Source organism: Primulina eburnea, chromosome 16 (assembly GCF_022965805.1).
Source record: "Primulina eburnea isolate SZY01 chromosome 16, ASM2296580v1, whole genome shotgun sequence".
NCBI lineage: Eukaryota > Viridiplantae > Streptophyta > Magnoliopsida > Lamiales > Gesneriaceae > Primulina > Primulina eburnea.
In genome coordinates, this window is record NC_133116.1 from 5,400,101 (window position 1) to 5,426,237 (window position 26,137).

The window sequence follows — 26,137 nt, forward strand, 5'->3', positions numbered from 1 at the left end:
TCAAAGTATAAAAAATTATGATAAATAATATTATGTTTGTTTTGATTATGAAACTTTGGGAAGCAATTATAAAGTGAACTTATATATATATATATATATATATATATATATATATATATATATATATATATATATATATATAATATTTTTAATATAATAATGTTAAATTCCAAACTGTATTAGTCAATTTTCAAGTTCCGATCACACAATCTAACAGACAAGATCATAATTCCACTCACAAATTTGACGTGTGTAGCTTTGTATCCTTTCTAAGCTGCCATTGATTCTTTCTGGAGAAAAACAAAACATTGGGATGCTAATTGGTCCATTTTCAAACTACACTTTTTTGGTTCTTTTACTGTGAAAAAAAGTTGTAGAGAAGACACAAATATAATATATATATATATACATATATATACATATAAATATATAATATATAGGAGTGGGAGAAATATCGAATTTTTGGTATATTTAAATTATCTTATCGAAAAATATCGAATTTTTGGTATACTCAATATTTCAGTACGATACGATAACGGTATTAAATTCCAAAAATACGATATATGCCAGAATATCGAGAAAATATATAAATTTTTTAAAATATATTTTAAAACAATAAATTTATAAAAATTTAATAATGTAAGGTTTTTTTTGATATAAAACGATATATATCAATATCGTACCGAGATCATGATATAACGTACAATTTCGATATAATTGATATGTTAGTCATATATATCAAAAATTTCGATATATTGATTATGATATAAAATTTACTTATATCGTAATTATCGATATAATATATGATATAGAATTTTTAGATGATACGATATAACCTAGTATAGAATGATAGAGAATTAATCATGTAGAGGAGAACAATAATGTCTTGTCGGTAATATTTTGAAAGGCGCTGGTAAACATTAATGAATGTTACATGAGCATGCCACCTTCATCCTTGGCACGGTCCACGTCCACGTGGGTTGTCGTTTCTTCTGTACATTGTGTTTCTTTTTCCGTTTGGTATTGTATACGGCCTTCGTGAGGAAATCTCGTACGAAAAGAGAGAGACTGTAATAACATTTATAAATGAAAAATCAAATATCTCGTTGGATTAAACGGTCTCACGAATTTTTATTCGTATGATAGATCAACTCTAAAAGAATGTTGTTGATCATAAACGAACATGAAATAAAATACGATATGTATATCATAAATTAATGTTGTACTCAGATGTTGTCAATACAGCACACAACATGAAGCATAAATTAATTATTTACACACGCGTAAACTTTAATAACCAGAATAAGACATATTAAATTATGCACAAGTACTTGTGCATAGAGGTGAGCAAGATTTCGGTTAAACCGAATTAACCGACCGAACCGAACCAACTCGGAAATTCGGTTCGGTTATTTCGGAAATTCGGTTTTCAAATTTAAAAAATTCGGTTATATCGGTTAATTCGATTCGGTTACGGTTTTCAAAATTTTTAAATCAATTAATCGAGTTAACCGATATAATAAATATTATTATTTAATAATTTTTTATTATTTATCAATTTTTATATATTTTTTTATTTTTAATTTTAAATCGATATAATATGTATCAATTGTGTTTAAACAAAACTTATACATTTGTGATGTGTGTGTTTTTATGTTTTTATGTATTTGTGTAGATTGTAGTATTCAAGAAAAATTATATATAATTAAAGTTAAACCATAATTTTTTTAAAAAAACTAATCGGTTAATTCGGTAACCGACCGAATTAATCGATTTTAATTTGGTTCGGTTTTCATCAGTTATGAAAAATAATTCGGTCGGTTCGGTTATGGAAAAATATTTCGGTTCGGTTCGACTATGGCTAATTCGATTCGATCGGTAACCGAATAGACCGAATGCTCACCCTACTTGTGCACTTCAGTGCAAAAATTCACTAAAAAAAATATGTAAATCGTTTACACGTAACAATATTAGTGATATTAACAAATCCATATTCCTTGACACTACGAGGAATTAAAATATATCAAAAACTCAAACTAAAGACTAGATGTATAAAACAAAAATCGTATTGCTTATAATCAAACTGAACCACTCTTCACCCAACACTTCACGCAGTGTTATTCTTGAGTGTCGTAAACATTAATCAGCAATATGGTAAATATGTGAATCAATCACACAAATTCTTTACAATAGAATATTCAATTATGAACTTTGTGTATGCTCAAAAAGATTATAGCAGCTGCACACACCTTTTCTTCGAATATTTCCTCATATTTTGACTTAATTATCTTCCCATAAAAATTAATCCTTATATGATACTAATATTACACTTTTGTTTTTTTTTTTAATTTCAACAAACATTTATATTTTTATTTTTTCTTATTTCAACCATTCAAATATCAATTTAGTCTCTCCATAATTTGTCAAATTTCACTTTACTTCATTGATAATAATAAAAAAGATTATACACACACGCATCACGTGTGCAGAGTAACTAATTTAGACTAACCAGCACACGTCCTAAATTCCAACGAAAATGAAACAAACCCACAAACAAAAGAACCTTAAATATCGAAAAAATTAATTACAGTAAATTTGTAGATGGAAGAGACGATGAGGAGCAGACCCCACTCGAGCCCGGCTCGTGGTTGATATGACATAGGCGTCTAGCCATCTACCTACTACAATAATAATTGTAAGCGCAAAAGTAGACCACCCCACACCTCCATTTGTTGATTTAACCTTTCGAATACACCACTATAAATACCCAACGTTTAAAATACGTACGTGGCTAGGGAAAATAAAATAAAATATGGATCGAGTAATTATTTTCATTTTTTAGAATAAGTAATAAATATTTCTACAGGGTTAATTTGATACATACCATATTAATAATAATAATAATGTTATTTACTACGTTACTACGTGGTTTACTTATACATATCAAACCGTAGCGATTCCGAGTTTTTACATTATTAAAAAAATAAATACAATAATAATAATGTTATGAAAAATGCATCTTATACCCTTTCAGTACGTCGACGTAGGGACATATATACATTTCGAACATTTATTCTTTGTACGGACCATTAAAAACATCTGTTACAAAAAGTTTAAGCACACAATAAATATATATATATATATATATATATATATATATATATATATATATATATATATATATATATATATCATAGTTTGGAAAACGCATACTTTCCGCAAAATTGATCATCCGTAGGCCCTTGTCCTCGCATACATCGCAATTCGCAAATATACTCTTTATCAAATGTCGACTCGCCTCAATTTGCCTGAAAAATGTTTGAAAATATATACAAGCCCATATAATTAACAAAATTTCCCGCATGCACTACATTTATTAAAAATTATATGGAATTTATCTATGTATGTAGGTAGACATTTAATGAGATTGGGGCATCGGTTCTTGATGCTAGCATGTATTATGAGAACCCGAATTTCCAGTATTTCAATAGCAATGCAAAATTTCCAGCAGAAGATAATATTTCAGAAGCTGGCATTTTTCCAGCAGACATGTATTTTTCCAGCAGACAGAATCCAACAGCAGAAGAGCGAGAAAGCAGCAGACAGTTACTGATTCAGCTTGGACTTGTAACTGAAGCATTCAAAATGGAATCAAGGCTGATAAATGCAGATTATGACCATTAATAGGGAGCCTAACAGTCAGATTTCGACCTATAAATAACACTCTCCAGTCTCTAAAATTGGTGTTACACAAATCTTGAGTTATCTCTTGAATTTTCGAGTTAAGAGGGTGCTGAATTTCGAGCAGTAGAAACCAGTAGCGAGAGAAAGCATATTTCCAGACTTCAACCGAAACATCTAAGCAAATTACTGTAAGTGGGCTTATGTATAAATATCTTGAAACCCGTTTGATGATTTTTGTTTTGAAGCAAAGTATATTCTCGATTTCTGATTTTGAAGCACCGAAACTTAGTGAACTAATGGTAGAAATATATATTCTGAACATTACTGAATTCTGATCACTGATTACTGGCCTCACCCCTTAGAGGAGAGAACATATAGGGGACTGATATCAGTTTAGCCATGAAATTCACGAACGTGCTTAGTGCTTATTTGATAAACTTCTGATTTCCGACTACTGAATACCGATTACTGATTTCTGAACACTGAATACTGATTTCTGTTATGAAAATAAGAATTTCTGTATATTTTCGTATTAGTGTTCTGTATGAAAACGATTTCGAAATTGGGAGTTATTCCCGCCCCCGCTTACTGAGTGACAACCATATCACTCACCCACCAAAACATCTCAGATAAGAACGATGAAGAAAGGCTAGAAGAAGAGTAGCAGATCCAGTTCTGGGGCTGATGAAGAAGATTGCTAATTCTCAGTTTTATTTATGTTGTTTTCCGCTGCGTCTGTAAGACATTGTGATGTCTGGGTTGTTTTACATTTCCGCTGTAAAACATTAATTATCCGAGTTTGTATCAGACATTGAAATATTCATTATTTATGAATAAAAGGCCGGTTTCTGAATTTCGTACTTCCGAGGCTTGTTGTTTTCGAATGTAGTTTTGAGAGCAACGCCGGTGTCAACCAACCCCCGTTCCGGGGCGTGACATGCATGACAGCGATGTTAAGATATTGTTTACGTTTAAATTGTGCTTTATCCTTAAATTTATTAAGATTATATACATTTACAAGATAGACCAGTTAAAGAATTGATGACCACTCCATTGTTCTACAGGGAATAGGAAAAAGGCAAAAGGAAAAAAGAAGAAGCAAACATGGCAACCAATCACATTTATGTAGCTTCAGTTTATTAATTAGATTTACATCGATTATTTATATCATTCATGAAACTATTAAATGATGGATAAATAACGATGAAGATATATGTTTGAAAAAAAAAAAAGATAGTACATATCCATAGATGTTCAGGTCAATTTACTATCAGCCTTGCCTTGTTAACTCCGACACCAACCTATAACTACGTACCTACATCCATTAGCAAAATAAATTAGCAAAATAAATTAGTAATATAATACCATTCATATTTAGGTCTGCCAATATTAACAAGTACATTTATAAAGAAGTCTCCTAGGGTTAATTTATTTCTGTGTGTGTGTGTGTGTGTCACATATATTGTACATATATAACAATTTAAAAGCTGCTTTTTCTTTCAGGTGCACAATATATATATGTTGTATAATAACACGTCCATATATACCAACTTAAATGGAAGTGAAAATTTGCATCTGACTGAGAATGTGCTCGAAATTGTCAGTAGGTTTGTCTATGGCATGTGTGTGTACCCCTTCGTAGGTTGTCACCACAATTCCTTCATCTTTAGACAGCCTTTGAACTTGCTTTTTCACGTTGCAATTTTGGTACGTGCACCTGTAATAGCTTCTGGAATAAACGACGAATTCACTTTAGTTTGTATGGGAAAATATTTGCGATTCAAAAATAGAAAAGAGAAGAACAGTCGGAATTTTTTTTTTTTTTTACTCGGATTTGATTGTATAATAAAAACCACTTCTACGTTAATGGGAATTAGCAATAATTATAATATAATTCCGGAAATTTATGTGGATAAATGGAAGAACAAATAGGGAAATGAGATCCCATCACTTGGGGGTAAAGCATTAAGTATACATATAAGGGTTGGAGTTCACACTTTTTTGTGTTGACCTCACACATAAAAATAAAATGTCCACCTTAAAATTTCACTTAGGTCAAGGGGATATTTCCCAAATAAATTAAAGATAATAGATCCAAAAAATATGGAAAAACAATTACAATCTAAATTATTCTATGTTACATCTGAATATTTTTCTCTCAAATATTTGTCATTGAACCATCAATATATATGTCAACTTCTATAAAAAAAAATAACGACTCATATGATTTAATGATATTAGAATAGAGAAAAAAAATTCGTTGTAGCATAGAATAACCGAATAGTCATCCAAAATTTTCCAAATAAACCTACGTCAACTTATTACCAAAATAAATATTACTTGGAACGAAAATGCTTTCAAATACATGCCTAAATGATAGAATTTTCCAACAAACATTGCATGTCACGGCAAAGATACTTCTATGTAACTTGCATGTTTTCTATTTTTAATCATGTTGTGGTTCGATTCAAAGATTTATTCCAATAATTTGCACTTATTCTCATTTATAGCCCTTTTCCCCGGAGTTTGAATGTAGCATAAATCACTTCAATAATTTGGTTCCACTCCAACAATTTTTTGTCATAACATCATCCAAAAAATCGTAATTTTCACCTAAATAGAGGATATCATGCATGAAAGGAAAGCTCATACAAGCAATAGTTGGTTCACCCGAATAAAATCACTGTCGGAGAGCTGATCACGAGCGATCTATGTATAACTCGGGTCCGTCGTTAACATATATATATGCGTAATCCTACTCGTTAAATCATATATCCTAATTAATGCATAGCCATTAGGCTGATGTTTCCTCTAAAATTTGATGAACCCTGGCCCGGCTCAGCACCCTAGGCGGCTGCTTAGGGCCTCCCCATTTGTGGGACCTCAATTTTTTATTTTTATTTTTTTAGTTTTTTCATTTAAAACTCTATTAGGTTAGGTCTATCAAAAAAAAAAAAAAATTTGGTTGAAAATTTGAAATCACGGTCAACTATTTGTATTTTTAGAACTCTCTTGCAAAAAAAACCTTTTTTCTTCTTAAATATATTATTTTATTTTTTTTAATTGAATTTGATTTTTCTTCTCTATTTGATTGTTACGGTGGAGTATTTTTATCTTTAATTTTTTTTTTCTGTTTTCAAATTCTATAATCTTTTAATTTGTTTATTTGAATTGTGGACTGATTTTTACTCATTCAATAATATTTGTTCCTTTTCGATGTTAGAATTTAAATTATAATTTGTATTTATTTTGTTATATTTTTGTAATAAAAATCAATTATTTATGCTTTTTTTATTTTGTTGATTTTTATTTTACTTGTATATATAGATCATCTATGATATGTGAGATTAGGCATAAGGAGTTAGTTTATTGAATTATTTTTTTTAGTTTATATATGTATTTTTTTTTATAACTGAATAAACAAATTAATGTAAAATATTAACGATAATTATGTGAATTTAATTATCTTGTAATATTTTTATATTTAATAAACAAATTTATATAAAATATTTCTCTAAAACTGGCCGGGGCTCCAATTTTTTTGATCCGACAACCAAAGAAATCATAAAATCGACGAACCTTGGGAATTTGTTGTTCTTCACTGCCTTTTGACCATATTTTCTCCATCGATACCCGTCATCGAGTATGTCAACCTGGCTTCTCGTCTGAAAAGCGCACCTGGGTTTCCTTGATTTTTTCTCGCCCTTTTTCTTGCTGGATCTATCCTCGTTTTCCACTGCGTCAGGGTTGCTGAAACTTGAGCACTGGGGAACTGCACTACTCTCCATGCTTGTGATCAACTCCTTGCATCCAATATCGTTGTAGGGTTTGTGATCGTGTAATTCTGGATCTTGTGCATGAGAATTGGCTATGTTCAATAGGAAGAAATGGGGATTTTGAGGGTTGGAAGACGAAGATTGAAACATGGTCGGATATACATTCTCCATGGGAGAAGAGAGAAAAATGAAGGCTAGCTCTGAATGTTTAGGAATTTGTGGTTTTACTTGTACGATCGCTGTCATACCACCCAAGGTTAATAAAGTGAAGGCGGCTGGCGATATATATATATATATATCCAATGTATGTGTGCCTATGGATTTGTCGTGAATGGCACGCTAAGTCAAAGATATTGTTTGAGGAAAAAGGGTACTTCTTTTACTTTTTAGTTTTTAGCTTAAGATGGAGGGGGACAGTGGCCATTTATTTTTTTCCAATATTAAACTTAAGTTTCTTTAAATTTTTTATTAATTAACGTAAAAGTAGAGTAGCTGGTTAATAAATAACTGAAAAAAATAAGTTGTATCGACAAAAATAACTATATAAATATCCAGTGATGTTGTATTTTGATGAAAAGATTTGATTTTGACGAACATAATATGAAATGTGTTTATTTGAAATTGATGTAATGAAAATGTTATGTAGTTGGTTGCAGAGACGGAGCAAAAAAACTCATTTAGGGAGGGTAAAAATAATTTTTAAAAAGTAGTTAATTATTATAAAAATAGAAGCGTAATTTTAGTTTTTGAAATGGAAGCAAAGTAGCACAATGTTCTAATTAAAATGATTATAAAAATAATATGAATTTACTATAACAGAAAATAAAAAAATATGAATTTAAAATAGACTACTTAAATATATGTGTAACAAGGTATGCCAAAGTTTTTAATGGTTAATCTATAACATTTTAAAAAAATAGTTGCATCATTATAATACAATTAGAAATATGACGATTAGAGTAACAAAAGGACATATGTGTGTGTGTGTGTGTGTGACCATTATTTATTAATGCATGATTCAATCCTTTTAATTGTGCTCAATTTTTCTTCATTATTTTTAACTCACCAATAATTAACTAAATTTTATTAATCATCATATGCTTAATATGAAAATATATCATATTTTCATCACACTTTGGCATGATCTTCGTCTGGCAAGCTCGCACATAAAAATCCGAGCACGAATGGCGCGCCCGGTGGTGCACAATGGATGCTAAAGAGAATATTTTTCCATAAAGTTGTGAAAATTGGGAATGAAATGCATTGAAGAGATAGTTGGAATATGAAGTAGATACATATTATAATGTTTCAAATTCTGATTATTATGTTTAAGGTTTTTGGGAAGATTGAGAATATGGCACGCATAGCTTTTCGGGTTCATATATATGGTTATGCTCCCAAAGATGAGATATGTGTATCTCAGTCCTATTTTACGGAGGAAATCGAATAACATGATGTATCCGAGGAACAATTCCTATCACCATGGAAATGTGGCATTAAAGAACTGATAATATACGCTAGAAGGAATCATGTCCCGAGGGCCAAGGAGCGATACAACCAGAGACGTAGCCCGAAATTCTTTTTATACTGGGTTGAATGAATCGATAAACAACATTAAATAATATAAATCAAATATTTAAAAATTCTTTCACGTGAAATTTTCAACCAGTAGGAGACTGACAGCTCTCATCCTCTTGTTTTCATTTTTGGGAGATGGCTGTAAAAGAAAACACTCAAGAAATGAGCTAAATATGGGACTAAAAATTTAAAATACAAAGCCAAAATTATAAAAAAAGAAAACTCAGTCCATATTCCTAATTAAATCCAAAAAAGTAGACTGGGCTGGAGCCCACCCCAGCTTTTGGGATGGCTCCGTCCCTGGATACAACCCAGCAAAGAAACATCGCTTCAGGATCAAAGAACATGTTTTCTCCGGCATGATCATGGTCATCTGGGCCAACAGCTTGAGGGAAAATCAGGTCAATTCATGGAATTATGTCCAAGCATATTGGCTGTTGGGCTAACTTCGCTTCTAGTTCAATTTTTTAGTTCTACTTTCCAGCAATTAATCTAGTTCATATTCAGATAGATTTCAGGTTTCGTTTTTTTTTTATTATAAAATGTTGTTTTCGATTCTCAGTGATATTATTGTGTATTCATGTCATCTGGAAAACATATTTTCCATGTTATTTAATTACATTAGTTAAATTCAGTTAGTTACATCCAGATCCGAAGAGGTTAGAAAAGACGACATAACCGAGGCGCAAAACTCTCAGCCTAACAAAACCCCACACGTTTTTTGCTTGCATTTTTTTTAAAGAGAGAGAAAAGGGTTGGTATAGATGCAATATCACAAGCTCATTCAAAAATAATGTATTCTTGAATTAATATGCGTGTAATTAATCAAATTAAATCGGAATTATTAACCATTCAGTTATATAATATGATTTCCAGTTTTTTTAATATTGGTAGTCAAGGCCCACATATCATGTAAATTTTCTTAGTTACCGCCCGAGAATGATAGAGATTGGTCAAGTTTATTAATAATTAATGAACAAAAACATAATATTTCCATATTCCAGTCAAATCTATATATAAATCCCAGCATAACCCTCAGTCCAGTATCTTAATTATATTGTGACAACATCTTAAATCAATCATCAATATATATACTAAACACTTCAAAAAAAAAAAAAATAATAATAATTTTTCACAGAAATGTGACGATAAAAGTACGCTAATATGTTCATTCAATTAAATTTTTTATTATTTATTTTTAAATTATAGTTTTGCTTTTTCCTCATTGTACTAGATTAAATGTTTTTGTCTTTTCGTCTGATACCAATTAAATAGCGACAAAATTAAAAATTTTATCATGTAATATCCAACTCATGATAAGGACGGAACTAGACGAATATGTTGGATGAGTTTTTAACCCGTTAAATAATATTACAGATTAATTTTGTGAAAAAAATCTTCGACTCGATAAAACTCTTAAAAAAAATTAATTTTTCTATCAAAATTATTATTTTTTATGATAAATAGATCAAATTGACCTATTTCATAAACATTAACTAATGAATTCATCTCACAAAAAACAAAATAATTTTTTCCTAAAATAGTTAGCATGTTTGAGGGGGCCGAGACCTGCCCCTACCCCCTGCACCCCTCACCCTAATTACCCCTTAATGTAACATGATAATTAATATATTTTCCGTATGAGTACATTAAAGTAGTGTTAGCGGTTACTTAACATTAATATAGTCTATGCTAAAAAAAAATATTAATATAGTCCTGAGTTTATTGTATAATATATATATATATATATATATATAATGTTTTATTACATATATATACTCAGATATAAGTTCGAGTATATTATTCAACATTAAATAATAATAATATAATATGGTAAACGACTGGCGGGCTTTGGAGGCGGCGAAGCATTTAGGTCAGCTGGGACCAACCACGGGTCAATTAATGGGTGCATTACAAGCTACACGTGTGTTTTGTCTAAAAATATATCTACTCGATATTATCAATTTTATGAGACGGATTTTTTATTTTATCTGATCTATAAAATTATTATTTTTTCCTAAAATTATTAATTTCAATTCAGATATAGATCAATCAATCCATCTCTCGGATCAATTAGTGATGTTAGGCAGATGCTGAGTACTTGTATAATCGTTTCTGATAAACAATAATTTTTGTGATGAGTAGGATTATTAATTTTGCTTAATAATTTATGGCAGTTTGTAATTATTTTAAAGTGGTGTAATTTTTGGTAAAATTAATTGATGGAAGCTTTTTGTATGTTTCATTTTAATAAAACTTATAATGTTTTTTTCACGTTTTATTATTTTGTTTTATATATGTTTTTAGACAAAACAAAAAAAAACAATTTAAGGTAGTTTTGGTTCACGGTTCACATATTGAGCCACATGATGTTCTCTATTCTCTTCTATTAAAAAATAGTTCAGAAGAGAAAAACTAAAGTATCCTCTCAAAAAAAAAAGTACAAAGATCCGGAAGATCAAAGACATATTTTAAAGAATTCAGAATTATGATTTTAAATACATTTCAACTTAAATTTTCAGTCAAATTCTTATTGATTTAACATGATGAATGATGTGGTTTACGAATTTTTTCCAACAACTATTCCATATGAACATCCATTTTATCACACATTTTGAATATCTTTCACCAATCGGAAGTATATCCTATTATGGATTTTTGTTACATTTAATAATAATAATAATAATAATAATAATAATATGTATTTAGCAGTTTTTTAACTCTTGTACCAACGCCCCGCGGACAAGGAGATATTTTTTTCCTATTTTTTTTGGGAAAAAGGGACAATGTACTTGAGGACAATATATTTCTGTCAAAGTATCACGTGTATGAGTTATTTAGATAGAATAGAACCCCTACCGACAACGCAACCCATATTTTTTTTAAAAAAAATGGCAAGACATTTCTTCATTTCCTTCTAATAATATGTTTTAATATAGGTGCCAAACAATAAAAAGGATCACATTTGATAAAAAGAAACTGTTATTTCCACGAAAAACATGAATAAGACTATATTATATGACATATATTTGTTACAGAACCAATATCGTGGAATACCAAGATGTGAATAAAATATTGAAAACGATATATACTGTTCTTAGTCCAATTTCGTGGACAATCAAGTCCTCGAGAAAACTGACTTTTCAAAAGTTTGAACTTTTACTAGTTTTTAGTATACATATTACACACGACTCATCGTGGAAATTATTCGCAACATTTCCATTAATTAATGGATGGTTGATTAGGTTTATTTGAGAGTAGTTATTTTGTGAGACGGTCTCACGAATCTTTATTTGTGAGACGAGTCAACTCTACCGATATTCACAATAAAAAATAATATTCTTAACATAAAAAATAATATTCTTTTATGGATGACCCAAATAAAAGATCCGTCTCACAAAATACGACATATATAACCGTCTTACACAAAAGTTTTTGCTTATTTGAAATGAAAAACGACAATTAATACACTGTATTCTCTCTTGTGAGACGATCTCACGAATCTTTATATGTGAGACGAGTCAATCCTATCGATATTCACAATAAAAAATGATATTCTTAGCATAAAAAATAATAATTTTTCATAGATAACCCAAATAAAATATCTGTATCACAAAATACGACCCGTGAAATTGTTTCACATAAGTTTTTGCCTTCTATACTATTCATTATGTTTGATCCAAAAAAATCCCTATGAAATGAATGACATGTGTCTAGTCTAATATATATGGTGTGAATTTTTTAGAATATCCACTCAACTATAATGAAAACTAATTATATGATTTTAAAACTAAATGTTGGGGATCGATATAGAATTTAGAAAGGTTGAATAAACTCTTTCCTTTGTTTGTTGATTTTACAAAATGTGCTAGAATCATGTAAGAGATTATAGCTTATCTTGTTCAAGAGTAAGTTCAGCAGATTACAATAATAAGTGCAGAAACGATCCAATAGAGTCGGTGAAACACAATAAAACAGTAGGAAATAGAATATGAGTTGTTTCTGGAAGTTCGAAGATAAAATCTTCTACATCTCCACTTCTTTTGTTTCCAGAAGGTATCATTAAAAGACTTTGGATATGACAGTATAACACTTGTATACACCCACTTCAGTAGGGCTTACCTTTAGTCTACTTAAACTCTTAGTTACACAACTCAATAAAAACGAATACCACAAGGTTCTCGAAAAGACACTTTTTCCAGTTTACAAACTCTTTTCAAAGATGTAGCAAAGTGTTTAGATTGAGAAGATTTTACGAAACATCAGCACAATATGATATCAGAAGATCGCATATTGATAATAAAGCGTGTGCTGCTTTTCTGTATGTTGAGCTTTGAAGATAAGTAGTTGAAGATAGCTCAAACTCACGTTGGAATAATCATTGTGTAGATAAAGATAATAACGTTGTTTTCTATATATGATTGAACCTAATATATATATATATATATATATATATATATATATATATATATATATATATATATATATACTACAGTCCAACGTCTATATTAAGAGACGGCTTCTGAAACTCCTGAGCAAGATTAGCTTTAGTACCTAAAATAAGTCATGCAGAAAGCTATGAAACAATCAGTCCTGTTTCATACCAAAACTGGTAAGGAGCGTTAAATGTCTTTGTTCATCATTAATGGTACAATAAATACTCGTACTAGATAAAGTAACGGTAACCTTTAATATTGTAACGATCAAATAAAATTCGTTAAGTTCTGATCTTGTATAAGCCGAGTTCTGCTTCTGTTTATCTAAGTTGATAAATACTCGAAGAGTATTCTTTTGTTTAGGTGATACGAGAACTTTTGCTTTTATATTATTTTCTAGTTTTACTAACGCGATCTACGGGTTCTGTAGTGACCCGTTCCAGAATCACCTACTAAACAAGAACTAAGCATGCGATTAACTTAATTAAAAACAATCAGAAATAAAGGCGGAAAACTGTCACCAAAAGATAGTTATACAACCCAATCGAAAATCCAGGACAACTCAACTAAAATGAAATATACGGTACAACCATATCGAATCAAAAAGATACCGAAGAACTAAACCAACCAGCTACTCAACGTCCTCCTCCTCCTCCTCCTGAGCTGTCCAACCTGAGGCCTGCCCCGTGGGAATGGGGTGTCCAAGATAAACAAAACCGAGGACATGAGCGATAAGAACGCCCAGTACAAAAGCATGAGTATACAAACCTATATGAAATGCACATGCTATGATATGATACCAGGGTAGTCAAGAAACAGGAGTAACAAAGGATCTCAATATGCTCAGTCTAGAGGCGCCAAGTGGATAGTGCCGCGCGGTACTCCTCTGGGTCACTGCATCCACTACAAGAACAGACGTGGACCTAAAATGTCCCGGATCACCGAAGCCCTCCGGACCCGTCGGCCACTGTGTACTCTCGGTGTCCATGCGTCCACAACACAAGACAGGGCTGAGCGGCCCCACAAGATATAGCTTATCTCGAAAGAGATACAGCTCAACAGTAAAGGCTATCTCGAAGGAGATACGGCTCAACATGAAATGCAACATGCATCATACAGCGTGACATAATAGCATGCATCATATGACATATAACAATGCACCACATAATCATGCGACACATATAAGAATGTATACTCGACCAGGATATCTCGGATAGTACTTTCGTACCTCTATCACTGCAATCCTAATCCACTGGAAAACCAGACAAACAGGTCTATTCCAAGCCTATTCATCAAGTGAAAACCATCACTAAAACTTATCTACCAGACTTAACTAGATAATCCTGAAATAATAATGATACAATTCCAAACCTTCGTCCGTCGCTAGCCCGCTGATGCCGCTAGCTCCCAACTAGAGCACAGCTCCGCTACAAAGCCAGTAGCTCCCTGCTAGTGCCTGAACCTCGGGAAAGACTAGAAACCTTTCAGAAACGACTAAAACGCTCTGGAACGCTCTGAAATGGCGAGTAAGAAATGAAGCCTCGCGCCTCTATTTATAGCCAATGTTCGGACGATCCGATCCACTTCGGAAGCTCCGATCCGGTACATTCGGACGATCCGAACCCACTTCGGACGATCCGAACCTTGCATGCGTTCTACGTGTCCAGCCACCTGTCTCGGACGATCCGAACCCTTGCTCGGACGATCCGAATTCTGCATGTCTGCCACGGGTCCAGCCACCTGGCTCGGACGATCCGACATCTGGCTCGGACGATCCGAACCATGATCGGACGATCCGAACCCGGTTCGGTCCTTCCGATCCCACCGAAAATAATTAATCCAATAATTAACTCAAATTAGGAATCGGGATACTACAGGTTCTGAACAATATGATTTCAAAATATATATTTTTCCTAAAGAAAAATATAAATCCCAATTTTCATCAATCTCCTTTTATAAAATTAGTGTAGATTGTCGATTGTGATGCATGTGATCGAATTGACACCAGTAATGGCGAAAATGAATTTCCATTCTTTGATATCCAATGAAAACACAATTGCGTGTATACACACTACATAACCCTCGATTTTCTTTGTACTTTGAATGGACTAAAACCCACCCCATTTATTCAAAGAGAAGAGGTCCTTGTCTAGCTCTCGACGGGTTTCTGAATCAGTGGAGTATGTATATTTATAATCAATTGATTATATGTTTATATTTTTTATCAACACTTTTCTGGATCATGTATACTTAATTTATTCCATTTTCCAGCAAAATCTCTATAAATTAATAATATTTAGATAATTAAATATTATTAATTTAGAGAGATTTTTATTAATTGATATATTAATAATTTATTGTTTTAAATAGTTTTTTGATTCAGTTAATATAAATTTTATTACATAAAAAATATATTTTACTAATATATGTATCATATTTTTTAATTAATAGAAAAATAAAATATATTTTATATACACATAAATAAGAGACTGATTTTCATTGTTTGTAATAATTAAATAATATTAATTGTTCTCTAATCAAATAAAAGTCATTGGATAATATATGAGTCAATTACTTCTGGCATCAATCGCGTGAAAGAATACATTCATAGAAACAACTCTTCTCAGTTTTTTTATTAGAGAACGCGACATTGGAACTTTTGGATGCAATGAGAAAAGTTATATATTAAATCTAAATACATTTAATTTTCTAAAAAACAAATAAAAATATAATCATATTTTACTAAATTGTCTTAACTGTAATTGTAATTTTAGATAAACAATTAATTTATAATATTATTAACAAAAAAAAAGATACGCGACATACGTCCTCAACTATATCGTTTGAACAACTGATTAACTTGCCAGCTCAAATGAGTTGTCAACCAAGTTTGAAGGCAAGAATAATCTAACTCGGAAATTATTTACGACTGTTACGGATGCATGGTAGACCCCAGTTTAATTTGGGGCTCTCAGTCAGATAAATTATTTCAAACAAATATATGTAAGTATATTTGGGATTTTGATCCTCTGCTGTGAATGAAAACACAGCAGTTTGTGTTGTGTAGTTTTTACACGAGATGATCAGTTGATCATTTCGTTTTTTTTGACAATTTTCTCTGACAATATGTGAGCTCCGTCAAATGATCAACTGATTATCTCGAGTAAAAAATGCACAACACCAGATATTGTATTTTTGACCGCAGATCCAAATCTGTAAATTTGGGGGTGGAGTAGAATTTAAGCTTATTACCATGGTTCTGGTCAAAGGTTGTCTTTATTTATTGATTTATTTATTCTTCTTTTTGGGGATAAATTACTTTACATGCAGATGGCAGAATCGTGCTCGCTTTTATATATGTGGATTGTTTAATTACCTTTATATATTGGAAAGTAAAAAGAAAGTTCCAAAATTTCAAAGCTGCTTTGCATAGATTAATTCAGTCAATTTCGTTCTAGAAATTGATGTAAAAACCAATATATTATATGGGTAAATTATACGTTATTAGTATCTTTTGAGTATGTTGATAGGGAATTTATCAAAGTTCAATTTTGTATTACTGACTTCTTAGACGAGCATGTTATATTTGGACTTGTCTTATGTCATTTATCTAATTGACGTAGTTTACAATGTATTCAATCCAAGAGTTTATCTAATACGTAGATATGGATTCCGTTACCAAAATAAAATTATACGCTATTATGATTATCACAAAAAATAATATGCATCGTGCAATGAGATTGAGCGTGTACGCTAGTAAATCGATTTATTTTAGCAATTTATTTTATTATTTTACATTATTTTGTTAAATGTTATTTACAGTCGGAAAATATTTTATTTAATCAATAGAGATAATAATTATGAATTTCTTAAATATAATTTATTTTGAAGTTCAATAGTTTAAAAATATAATTATACATAGTTAATTTCTAAAAATAATTAAAAAATCATACATAATTAGAAAAAAAAGAACTAATTAAAATAAAATTGTTTATAGAGAAAGGTTTTGATTTTATAAAATATAATCGTTAGATTTTCATAAATTTTTGTATAAAAAAACACTTTTTTTTTCATTTTTTGTGTTTTTTTACAATGGACATATTAATTTGGTCGTTAGATCTCCTACTAAATTAATCTGACCGTTAGATCACAATAATAATAATAATAATAATAATAATAATAAAATGTTAAAAAATTAATGATGATCACTTCACTACGCAGAAACTCTCCGTGCAGTGTCCACCGTCTTCCTCGCACGCAGAGGAGGTCGAGGAATCCAATGGACCGACTTAGCGGCCATTGGTTACTACGGTGATGATTAATTTTATATTATTGTGTGTCCTTTTTACGAAACATTTAAATTATTTTGTCAATACTATGAATATTATTTTTTGGCATTTTTTTTAAAAAAATTGAAACTAATATACGTGGGCCGAGTGCAAAAATGGGCCCAACTCATTCTGTACCTTTCCAATAAAACAGTTCACAGTTTTCAAATGACCAAGCCCAATAAAGAATTGTCTTGGAAAGTTGGATTTTAAGTGTTCGAAATTACGAGTTTCAGATCCATTATTTCATATATTCATTTATATAGTTTGTATAAATAATTTTGCTAAAATTCTATTTCACCCTTATTAATTCAGGAAATAACATTAATAATTATATTCTTATCAAATTACTTCATATAAATTAAAATACAAATGTATATCTCTATCTCTGTTCAATATTAAGGCTGAGGTCGCTAGACCGTATTTTTTAGTTAGTATGGTCTGTTAAATAAATAAGAAAATTACCATTTAATTTTTTTCGGTTTAAAAAACAAATTGTACAAGAACACAAGTCATGCTTTGGATACTGGTATTGTTGGACTCAAATTCTGGCAAACCCAAAACAACTAAAGCCTTCGAGTTAGAACCTATTAGGTTAGATAAATTTTGGTCGGTTCAGAAATTGGGTCTAACAATCTATTCAGGTCCGCAGTGTTTGATTTTAAAATTCCGATTTCATATATTTGGCATGATTTCGTGCTTGGCACACCCAACGAGACCTATGAATGCTAATTTTACAGATATTATCTTTTACATGATAAGATATCGATTTCTTTGACAAATTTTTTCAAGAAAAAATTGAAGGAAGATGATAAATACTATCGAGAAATTTCACTGCATCGACTGAATGCACGAGTAAATGTTTGGGAACATGGAGAATATGCTCATCATAAATCTTCATGGTGGAACAAATGGAGATAAATATTTGGGAACATGGAGAATTTCATACTGGGGAGTACATGGTTTCTTATCCATATGATTATGTTTAAAAAAAACATGAGTTTCGCATAAGGTAATAGTACAAGGCTCTAAAGAACAAAGAGAAATAGTTGGAGGATTTGTACATCACATGGTGGAACAAATGGAGACAAACATAATTAATACGAGCATTTTAACGAAATCCCTAAGAAACTCTTCTTTGTGTTTCCTCAGAACTGGTTATAAGAAACTTGAGAATTAGGATTTTATTATGACAAGTGTTACAAGACGTTTAGAAGAAGCCATGAGTTTCTTGAAAGTAAATGTGAGCAAGATCATACCGACCACAGTGAGTGGATTGGAAGAAGCTGTTGAATATCTGCAAAATTATTACCAAGATGAGGAATGACAGACAGTGCCCAAAGACAAAATGTCGAGAAATAGAAACTATCTGGAGATTTTTAGGTATATGATAATAATTGTTTTATTAATTCACTTCTATTTCACACAAATGTGGAGAAGGATATCCAAAATGTATATTTTGATAGTATAAAAAAATATTTTGCTCTGAAATATAGTCTAATGAAAAGTAAGGATTATTCCATCCTACCCTGCAGGCACTGCCTGTAGGGGTACATCCAAGGGCCAGAATTTTTTCTGGCCTAATTTTTTTTTTTTCCCCCATGAAGTGAAATCTCAACCATTGATATGGGGTGTGGGCAGTCGAACGAACCGAAAATTAAGAAGAGTTATATTTCCCAAACTTTCCACATGTGGTAGTGAAATTTTATGGAATTCTACCAAATGACATTCTTCTGTTTTCATTGATTTCAGACAAAAAATGTATCAAGGAAAGTTGTGCTAGATTAAGATATTCCTCGCTTATTAATCTTTCTATTTTGGACCTCTTTATAAATTGTATTTAAGTAGGGTAAGGTAAACATAATTATATAAATAACCAAATTGGCTGATTGACCAAGTAGCTACGAAAGCATTTGTTGGACCCAAAATTTGAAAAACACGCTAAAGCCCACATGTTAGAGCCCATTAGGTTAGAGGAATTTTGGCCATCCGAGAAACTAACCAAACTTGCACACACAGACACCCACCCCGAGCAATTGTACAGAGGAGCAGCACGTTAATTCAGCTAAGGACATGTCCACTTCATGGGATTTTAATCCGTTCATTTTCTGTTTGTCCTACTATCCTTAATCCTCGACATAAATAGGGTCATGTAGAGTCATTAACGAGTTGTTCAGAATATTCGAAATATGTAATTATTCATACTTTATATAAAATATCTAAAAATTAAAAGTTATTTCATGTTTACTTATTATAATATTTTTCGTGTTTTATTTATTTTTTTACTTCTAAGAGTGATGAATTTTTTGATTTGAAGATAATAGATGGAAATATATACATCAGTCGAGACTCATTATTGATATTCATTTTCTATAAGCTATCTCAAACAAAGTTTTAAAAAGCGTGAAGCGCCCCCGAATCGTGGATGTTGAGCTCCAAGCTTTTCAAGCTTAAGCGAGATTAGCACAAACTTAAGTCTGAAAAAGCGTTTTTTTATCTTTAGTGTAATTGTAATTATCTCAAACTAATAAATAGATAAAATAATACATAAATATGATAAATTTAAGTCTGATGCATTAATTGTCATGTTTATAAAAGGATAAAAATATCAAAATTACAATATTTATTTGTTTTTGCAACTAGACTACATTAAAAATGCTAAATATTTGTCAAATCATTCTCAGACATGCTTAATCATGATTAAAATTAAAAAATAAACATATAAATTATAAACTTAATTTATTATTTTCCAATAAAAAGACATACTTTCAAAATAAAAATAAATAAATACGATTAATTATGCTTAAGCATCTTAATTAAACGTCTTAATTAGGTCAAACTACAGTTTAATCGTTTTTCTTCGAAACAGGACGTTTTTATCGAGCTTCAAGCTTAAACGCTGTTTAAGCGGGTTTTTTAGAACACTGATGTCAAACACTATTTTTACATATAAATCTAAAAGAATTTGATATCATCATGAGATTGTTGTGTAATAATCATTCTATCTTCAGAATCTCTAACGAACCATAAGTTGCAGAGTATTCACGGGTTCACAAAATGAGTGCCGCAGTTTCAATTGAATATCATATTCTAGTTATGACAGTACTCCCTCACAAGCTGGCATTCAATTCTCGCATTGGTCCCAAACCCATTCAGCTAGAATTTATGTGTATATGATGGAACTGTCCCATACATTGGCCAAATTCCCCCACTACATGCATTTCCAGCCAGCAGATGCAATTTACCTAGTCCTTTTCACAAAGTTAAATTAATTAATTTAAAATAAAATTTGTTTTTGGAAAAATATTTGTTTTATTTAAATTACATTTATTTATTACCAGCCTAGGACCACAATGCTTAACGATTGTATTAGATGAAGATAAGAAATATAATATGTATTTTTGAGTTTGAATCCGATATAAAAGAATCGTCGGAGAACTATGGATATAAACAAGAAAATTTAGATATTTATAACCAAATCGTCTAAGTGATGGGTGACCGACTGGTCACCCTCCTCATATATATTGAATAATGATGATTTTCAGCCCGCATGGTCTTAGTTCAATTGGTCAGCAGCAGTGAATCTTGGAACAATGACCAAGGATCGAGTCTCGCAAGCGGTAGTGTGAGAGTTAAATTCCCCCCAATGAGAGGAAGCTCCTTGTGCACGGCGTAACATAAGGTCTAACTGCTGCTGGTTGGCTGAGTCATCATGATTTACCTCTTCTCACAATTTTGTCGGGCCAGAGATGAGGGACGTCTAAGGTGAACGATTTTCCCTTTTGAAGCAATAATGATGATTTTCATCCAAGAATTTCGTGATATATATGTTTGGCATGGACCACAATCCTTGAGCGGCAAAACTTAGAAATTGTTTTATCATTTTCGAGGAAGCTAGATAGCTAGGACACTAAAGTCAAGATTTTATTTCTTCCTTTACATAAAGTTGATGATGCAAACGGATATATAGTAACTAAGCTAGAGACATAATAATTATTACAAACAAGGTTATAATTACTAGGACTAGGCCTTGTATATAATAATCTCAAACGGTATTCTAAAAATAAAATACATATTAATATTTTCATATTGACTTTTAAATTTTTTCAACTTCTCCATCCAAGAGAATCTCGCCTCCTTCATTTCTCCCTGATATAAAACTTTACTTATTTATTTATTTTTCATAACAAAATTATATAAAAAAAAATACTATTGTTCACACTAAAAACTTTGGTCAAACATGGTGTTTTTGTCTCGAAAATTCTCCTTGCGCTTTGAGGAGAACCTAGGAGTCCGAAATAATGGTTTATTTAATTCATGTTCTTCCTTCAAAACAAACCCCATTTTCAAAATGGTCGTCTGCTAAGAAACAAAAGCTTGCGTGTCCAAATGTAATTTTTTAAAGAATTACAGGCATTTTTTTTATGTATATTTTTAAAATAAAATTCCATTTCAAAAACAAAATAAAAGCTATATGTTGAAATAATATATTTTAATATGGAAAAGTAATAGTTGAATATTTGAATGTTGAAAATAAGAGTTGTAAAGTTAGAAATTTGTGTGTGATGATGTAGGTAATGATGTATTTTATTTTTGGATTATGTGTAATGAAACTCTATAAATAGATCTCTCATTTGTGAAGAAAATCACAATTGAGTAGAGAGAAAAATATTATAAAGTGTGTAGTTTGGTAAATTTTGAGAGTTTGAGATTTTTACTTTTTACCATAAATTTTTACTTTTTCACAACACGTTATCAGCACGAAGCTCTAAAAATCCTACATACTATTCCAAGCTCCAAACAGAAGAAAAAGGTAACAAAAGTAATAATGTTTATTTTACTGTTATTTATTTATTGTGTATTTATTTAATATACAATATAATGTTATTATTAGAAATAATAAAAATAAATTTTTCATAAAACTTGTTATAAATCCTGGGAGGATGTTAAGACGACATCCCACACTCCCGGTAAGGGATACGACAAGTATAAAAGCCTATACGGTTTTTAAACAAAAAGTAATAATATTTATTTTACTGTTATTTATTTATTGTGTATTTATTTAATATACAATATAATGTTATTATTAGAAATAATAAAAATAAATTTTTCATAAACTTGTTATAAATCCTGGGAGGATGTTAAGACGACATCCCACACTCCCGGTAAGGGATACGACAAGTATAAAAGCCTATAAGGTTTTTAAAAAAAATAAATTATGACACTCATTATAATATTATGATATGATATACATAATTATTTAAACATGTCTAATATTATATACATCATATTATTACCATAAAATTATACAAATACATACATTTATTTTTTGTACACCAACGGTAACAAATGGCTAGTTTTTGCCCTATAAATATCATCTCACAAACACATTCAATCATTCCAACTTTCTCTTCTTCTCTAAAAATTATTCATCATCAAATTTTTCGAAGAAAAAAGAAGATGGCTTTCTCAAGGATATTTTTAATTATTTTGGTTATCATATTCACGAGTCTTGTATTTATCGGAGAATATCCTCCTCGTGCGTTTTCTTTATTTTTACAAATACTTGTACTTGTTGTTTATCCGTTACTTTGTATTGCAATATTTATTAACTAATAAAATGCATCGTAATTTTTTAGTACCACCATGTCAAATTTAACAAAGCTCGAATTTATTGCGCTCGACATCACGGGAAAGAATTATATGCCATGGACTCTAGATGTAGAAATGCATCTTGAGTCATTGGGTCTAAGCGAGACCATTAAAGAAAATGGCATATGCACGTCACAAGAAAAGGCAAGAGCCATGATATTTTTGCGTCGACATCTCGACGATGGATTGAAATGTGAATATCTGACTGAAAAAAATCCCATGGCTTTGTGGAAGGGATTAAAAGAAAGATTTGAACATATAAGGGAAGTTATACTTCCGACCGCCCGGGATGAATGGAACACACTGAGATTCCAAGATTTTAAAAAAAGTCAGTGATTACAATTCGGCGATGTATAGAATAATCTCGCAATTAAAATTTTGTGGACATGAGGTCACAGAATCTGAGATGCTTGAAAAAACATTTTCCACATTTCATGCATCAAATATTACTCTACAGCAATAATATAGAGTACGTGGATTTACGAGATATTCTGAGCTCATCGCCTGTCTTCTTGTGGCGGAAAAGAACAACGAGCTATTAATGAGAAATCATCAGTCCCGACCCACTGGATCAACAGCATTTCCAGAAGTAAATGCTGTAAGTAAAAATGAATTTATACATGGAAACCAAAATCAATTTCAAAGACAAGGTTTTGGTCGAGGTCGAGGTCGAGGTCGTGGACGTGGACGTGGACGTGGAATTGGTCGTGGTCGTGGACGCGGCCGTGGTTTTGAAAATAATAGAGATAGTTATAACTCATCTCAAAAGAGCGTCCCAAACCATCCACAGAAAAGACATAATGAGAATACAAGTGTTAATGAGAATCACTCAAAAAGATATGAAAGTTCTTGTTACAGATGTGGTACTCCAGGACATTGGTCCAAAGTTTGTCGAGCCCCTGAGCACCTTTGTAAACTTTATAAAGAATCATTAAAGGGGAAAGAAAAGGAGACCAACTTCACTGAACGTAGTGACCGTTTGAGTGATTCAACTCATCTTGATGCTGGTGATTTTATGAATGATTTCTCTGGAAATGATCAACATGTTGGTGGGATAGAAATGAACAATTTTGATGCTGCAGATTTTCTCAATGATTTTTCTGAAAATGAACAATATAGTGGTAGAATATAAATGTACAAAAATTTGTTTTTCAAGTATTCATATAATAATGTTTTATTGTACAATTATGATATGTGTTATATTTATATATGTATTGTCAGTAATTTTATTTCATTGCATATTTTTTTGAAGTTCAAATATGGAAAATGCTATGAGCAAAGCTGAAGTTTGCATACCCGATAGTGGTACAACGCACACTATCCTCCGAGATAAAAGATATTTCTTGGAACTAAAACCAACAAAAACAACGGTGAACACAATATCAGGTCCTGTAGACTTGATTAAAGGATATGGTAAAGCACAATTTTTGTTACCTAATGGTACAAAATTTTTGATCAATGATGCTTTATATTCACCACAATCGAAAAGAAATTTGTTGAGTTTTAATGATATATATTCCCATGGGTATGATACTCAAACAATGAATGAAGGGAATGAGAAATATATGTGTCTTATCACATATAAATCAGGAAAGAAATATGTGATTGAAAAACTATCAATGCTCCCTACTGGATTGCATTATACACATATAAGTCCCATTGAATCAAACATGGTAGTTGATAATTCCTCGATATTAACCAATTGGCATGATCGATTGGGACATCCTGGTTCAACAATGATGCGAAGAATTATAGAAAATACACATGGTCATCCACTGAAAGACCAGAAGATCTTTCAGAATAATAAGTTTCAATGTAAAGCATGTTCTCTTGGAAAACTTATTATAAGACCATCACCAGTCAAAATCCAAACTGAATCACCAATGTTTCTTGAACGTATTCAGGGTGATATTTGTGGACCAATCCATCCACCATGTGGACCATTCAGATACTTTATGGTATTGATTGATGCCTCCATCAGATGGTCACATGTATGTTTATTGTCAACTCGAAATGTTGCATTTGCAAGATTACTTGCTCAAATAATAAAATTGAGGAATCAATTTCCCGATTATACAATCAAGAAAATTAGACTTGATAATGCTGGTGAATTTACTTCCCAGACTTTCAATGATTATTGTATGTCTATGGGAATCATTGTTGAGCATCCTGTTGCTCATGTACATACACAGAATGGATTGGCTGAATAATTGATTAAACGTCTGCAAATGATTGCTAGACCAATGATTATGAAAACAAAGCTCCCTATTTCTATATGGGGACATGCAATTTTACACGCTGCTTCATTAATTCGCATCAGACCAAGTGCATATCATAAATACTCCCCATTGCAGCTTGCATTTGGTAAAGAACCAGACATTTCTCATCTGAGAATTTTTGGATGTATGGTGTATGTGCCTATTGCACCACCACAACGAAAGAAAATTGGACCTCAAAGAAAGGTTGGAATTTATATCGGTTATGATAGTCCATCAATAATTCGATATCTTGAACCTCAGACAGGAGATGTGTTCACAGCACGTTTTGCTGATTGTCATTTTAATGAGGAAATCTTCCCAATGTTAGGGGGAGAACAAAAACATACCGAAAAAGAAATTACATGGTATGTATCATCATTGTTACATCTGGATCCAAGAACAAAACAATGTGAAAAAGATGTACA

At 31.2% G+C, this 26,137-nt stretch overlaps 1 protein-coding gene across 4 annotated transcripts; it reads right to left on the bottom strand.

Annotated features, from left to right (window-relative positions):
- Positions 1–4,786: 4,786 nt before the first annotated feature.
- LOC140817274 (probable WRKY transcription factor 75) lies at positions 4,787–7,736 on the bottom strand. Of its 4 annotated transcripts, none has more exons than XM_073176917.1 (3): positions 7,264–7,736; positions 5,317–5,413; positions 4,787–4,999 (listed from the first exon to the last, which is right to left on the bottom strand). In XM_073176917.1, exons 1-3 carry the CDS (start codon positions 7,704–7,706, stop codon positions 4,955–4,957), a joined length of 585 nt encoding a protein of 194 aa, XP_073033018.1. In that variant the 5' UTR covers positions 7,707–7,736; the 3' UTR covers positions 4,787–4,954. The 4 variants fall into 4 exon arrangements, with proteins under 4 accessions (XP_073033018.1, XP_073033017.1, XP_073033016.1 ...); XM_073176916.1 differs by having other exon boundaries at positions 4,790–4,999; positions 5,236–5,413; positions 7,264–7,735; XM_073176915.1 differs by having other exon boundaries at positions 4,790–4,999; positions 5,232–5,413; positions 7,264–7,735.
- Positions 7,737–26,137: the final 18,401 nt, after the last annotated feature.

Bases quoted from the DNA above. Each gene is read 5' to 3' on its own strand.
- LOC140817274 (XM_073176916.1), bottom strand. From the start codon at position 7,706: ATGACAGCGATCGTACAAGTAAAACCACAAATTCCTAAACATTCAGAG. The intron at 5,414-7,263 runs GTTCGTCGATTT...CGTTTATTCCAG, and splicing joins AAGAACAACAAATTCCCAAG to AAGCTATTACAGGTGCACGT.